We start from the raw sequence: 2,295 nt of genomic DNA, 5'->3' as shown, positions 1-2,295 counted from the left end.
GTGCTTTCAGCACCAGGTTTATTGGTCGCAGTGACTTGGGTTGGTTTCCAAAGTAATTTTTCCGCAGAGAGCAGCTCAAGGGTTTGGTCATTCCTTGCAACCCTTCAGAAGGGGCTGATTTTCCGACGGTGTCTTGCCTGGAGAGCACCGTAAGCATCCCCAGTTTGGGCGTGTGGGCTCTTTAGCCGGTTTAGAAGACAGACCTCTGTGTAGCTGCGATGTTCGCTGGTCGTCTTCTGCTGCCAGGGAAGGGAAAGCAGTTTGCTCCCAACTCCTTGGGGAGATTTTGGTATCAGAGGTACAATGGAGCCAGCCCTGCACAGTGGGGATACGGGGGGACTCTGTGCCCGTCGTCAAGGGGAGTGGGTGAGATTTCTGGGCTGCTGGAGGTAATCATGCAGTCAAACGTATCGACGTTCGTGCTGCCTGCGAGTGGTGGGATAGAGGGAGACTGTTGGGTTGTTTTTTTTTCTTGTCTCTCAAAGTACATCGAAGCTGCCTGACAGCACCAGCAATCAAAGTACTTTCCATTCTTCCAGGAGGTAAAATAAGAAAACCGGCTGAAAATAAGGTTCCCAGATATCTCAGTAAACATGAGATAAAAATCAGCGTGAGCCCTTCAGCCTCCTCTGTCAGCTCTCGGCTCCCTCCCGGCTTGCCGGCGGCCACATCCCTCACTGGCACACGTCCGGGCGCTCCCGGGGGGTGGGCTTGTGCCAAGTGACCCCAACCAAGGATTTTACTGCACAACCCGAAAGATGAGACATCTGCTTATTGGCTTTTGTGAGCTTTTTATTTATTAGCGCTTTTAGAAAGGGCTTGGAGGGCCTTGCATGCTAAGTGCAGAGGTAGGAAGAGGTTTTCTTATAACGTTTCCATCGGGATCTCTTGCTCTTGCATTTACTCCTCCAGCCCGGCTTGGCCGCGGTCGGGGGCGCGGGGTGTCCGTCTGTGTGTAACTCTGCCCCCTCCCCAGGTGAAGCCATGGGGAAGAGCAGTGTGGTCCCTTTGCCGTACGAGAGGTTCCTGAAAGAGCCAGGCTCACTGGCGGTGGCCGGCTTGCCCGAGGGGATCAGCTTTAAGAAACCCATGGAGTACGACGTGAAGTCCCTGATGGCCATCTTAGAGCACAGCCACAGCATCCGCTTCAGGCTAAAAAGGTAATTTTGGGGATCCCTGAAGGGGCGGGAGGGCAGTGAGCCCTCAGGATGGTGGCTTTTATAACGCCGGCTGATGGCAGAGATTCTGTGCAGAGCAGGCCGGGGGGGGGGTCCCTGCCATGTCCCAGCTTCTCCCCCAGACCCAGAAACCTGGGTCCAGCCGTGCCAAACCCAGCCTTGCATGGAGGTTCATCAGTGTTGGGTGGCTCAAGGCTGTTTCGAACTCGTTCCTATAATAAGCACGTGTAAACGTGTGCATTAACCGCATCGCTTTACGTGTCTCCGCCAAAATTTCCACTGCGGTAAGCTAAGTGCTTTTCTGTCTCTAGAGGGGTTTCCAGTGTAAATGCTGCAAGCTTCTTCTCAGGCTTAAATGGAGTTTTTAACGCCAGACGAGGAGGGAGGCAGGGGACCGCGGTGGGGCGAACTCCCCATTTTGGCCACGTTTTTGCAAGGGGCTCAGCGGTTTTGGGTGCGTTTTCTCTGCGTTTGCCTGGGTGGTGGCACCTCGGATCCATTCAGAGAAATGCTGAGCTCTACCAAATATCTCCTCTGAAGCCTCGGCACTTCTGGAAAATCAGGCTGAGACAGCTAAAAGAAGGGCATGCAGAATTCGAGCCGTCTCTGAGCTCGCAGCCGCCTGTCTCATGTGAAGCATGTGGGCTTCCTCGGTCTGAAGCTCATCCTTGGGCTGACTGAGGCCCCCCTCAACGTGCCGTGGGGGCTGGGACAGGCAATGGAGTCAAGTGGTTACAGTCACACAAATTGTTTGTCCCTTAAACACACTGGGCTGTGGAGCCGGGCGGCTTTGCCCTGGCTAATATAAATGCTTTGAACTACTGTAAGACCAACCTGCTCTACTTAAAGAAGACAGAAGCGGTGCAGGTGCCTGAAGAAGCTGGAAGAGGTTGGGTGATGGCTGTAATTTCTGAAACAAAGAGCCCGGCAGCGGGCAGTGCAGCGAGTCCCACCCTCCCGGGCACAGCTCTCCTTCCCCCTCCACATCCTTGCTTGTCCCGGCTTAGCAGTGCCACAGACCCAAAGGAACCTGTTTTTTCCCTCCTCTTTTCCCTTCATTACCCTCAGGCCGGCGGACGAGCCCAGCCGAGAGCCGAACCCCCGCGCCGAGGTGACT

At 54.8% G+C, this 2,295-nt stretch overlaps 1 protein-coding gene across 1 annotated transcript in view; it reads left to right on the top strand.

Moving 5' to 3' along the window:
- The window catches only part of LOC103912899 (general transcription factor II-I repeat domain-containing protein 1-like), a 45,230-nt gene that overhangs the window by 8,129 nt on the left and 34,806 nt on the right, over positions 1–2,295 (top strand). The window contains exons 4-5 of the mRNA XM_009319309.1: positions 977–1,160; positions 2,247–2,289. Coding sequence (XP_009317584.1) covers positions 977–1,160; positions 2,247–2,289 — 227 coding nt within the window. The remainder of the gene's footprint in view (positions 1–976; positions 1,161–2,246; positions 2,290–2,295) is intronic.

This window comes from Pygoscelis adeliae, unplaced genomic scaffold (assembly GCF_000699105.1).
Source record: "Pygoscelis adeliae isolate BGI_AS28 unplaced genomic scaffold, ASM69910v1 Scaffold282, whole genome shotgun sequence".
NCBI classification, from domain to species: domain Eukaryota; kingdom Metazoa; phylum Chordata; class Aves; order Sphenisciformes; family Spheniscidae; genus Pygoscelis; species Pygoscelis adeliae.
This window is presented reverse-complemented; position numbering and strand designations above follow the sequence as displayed.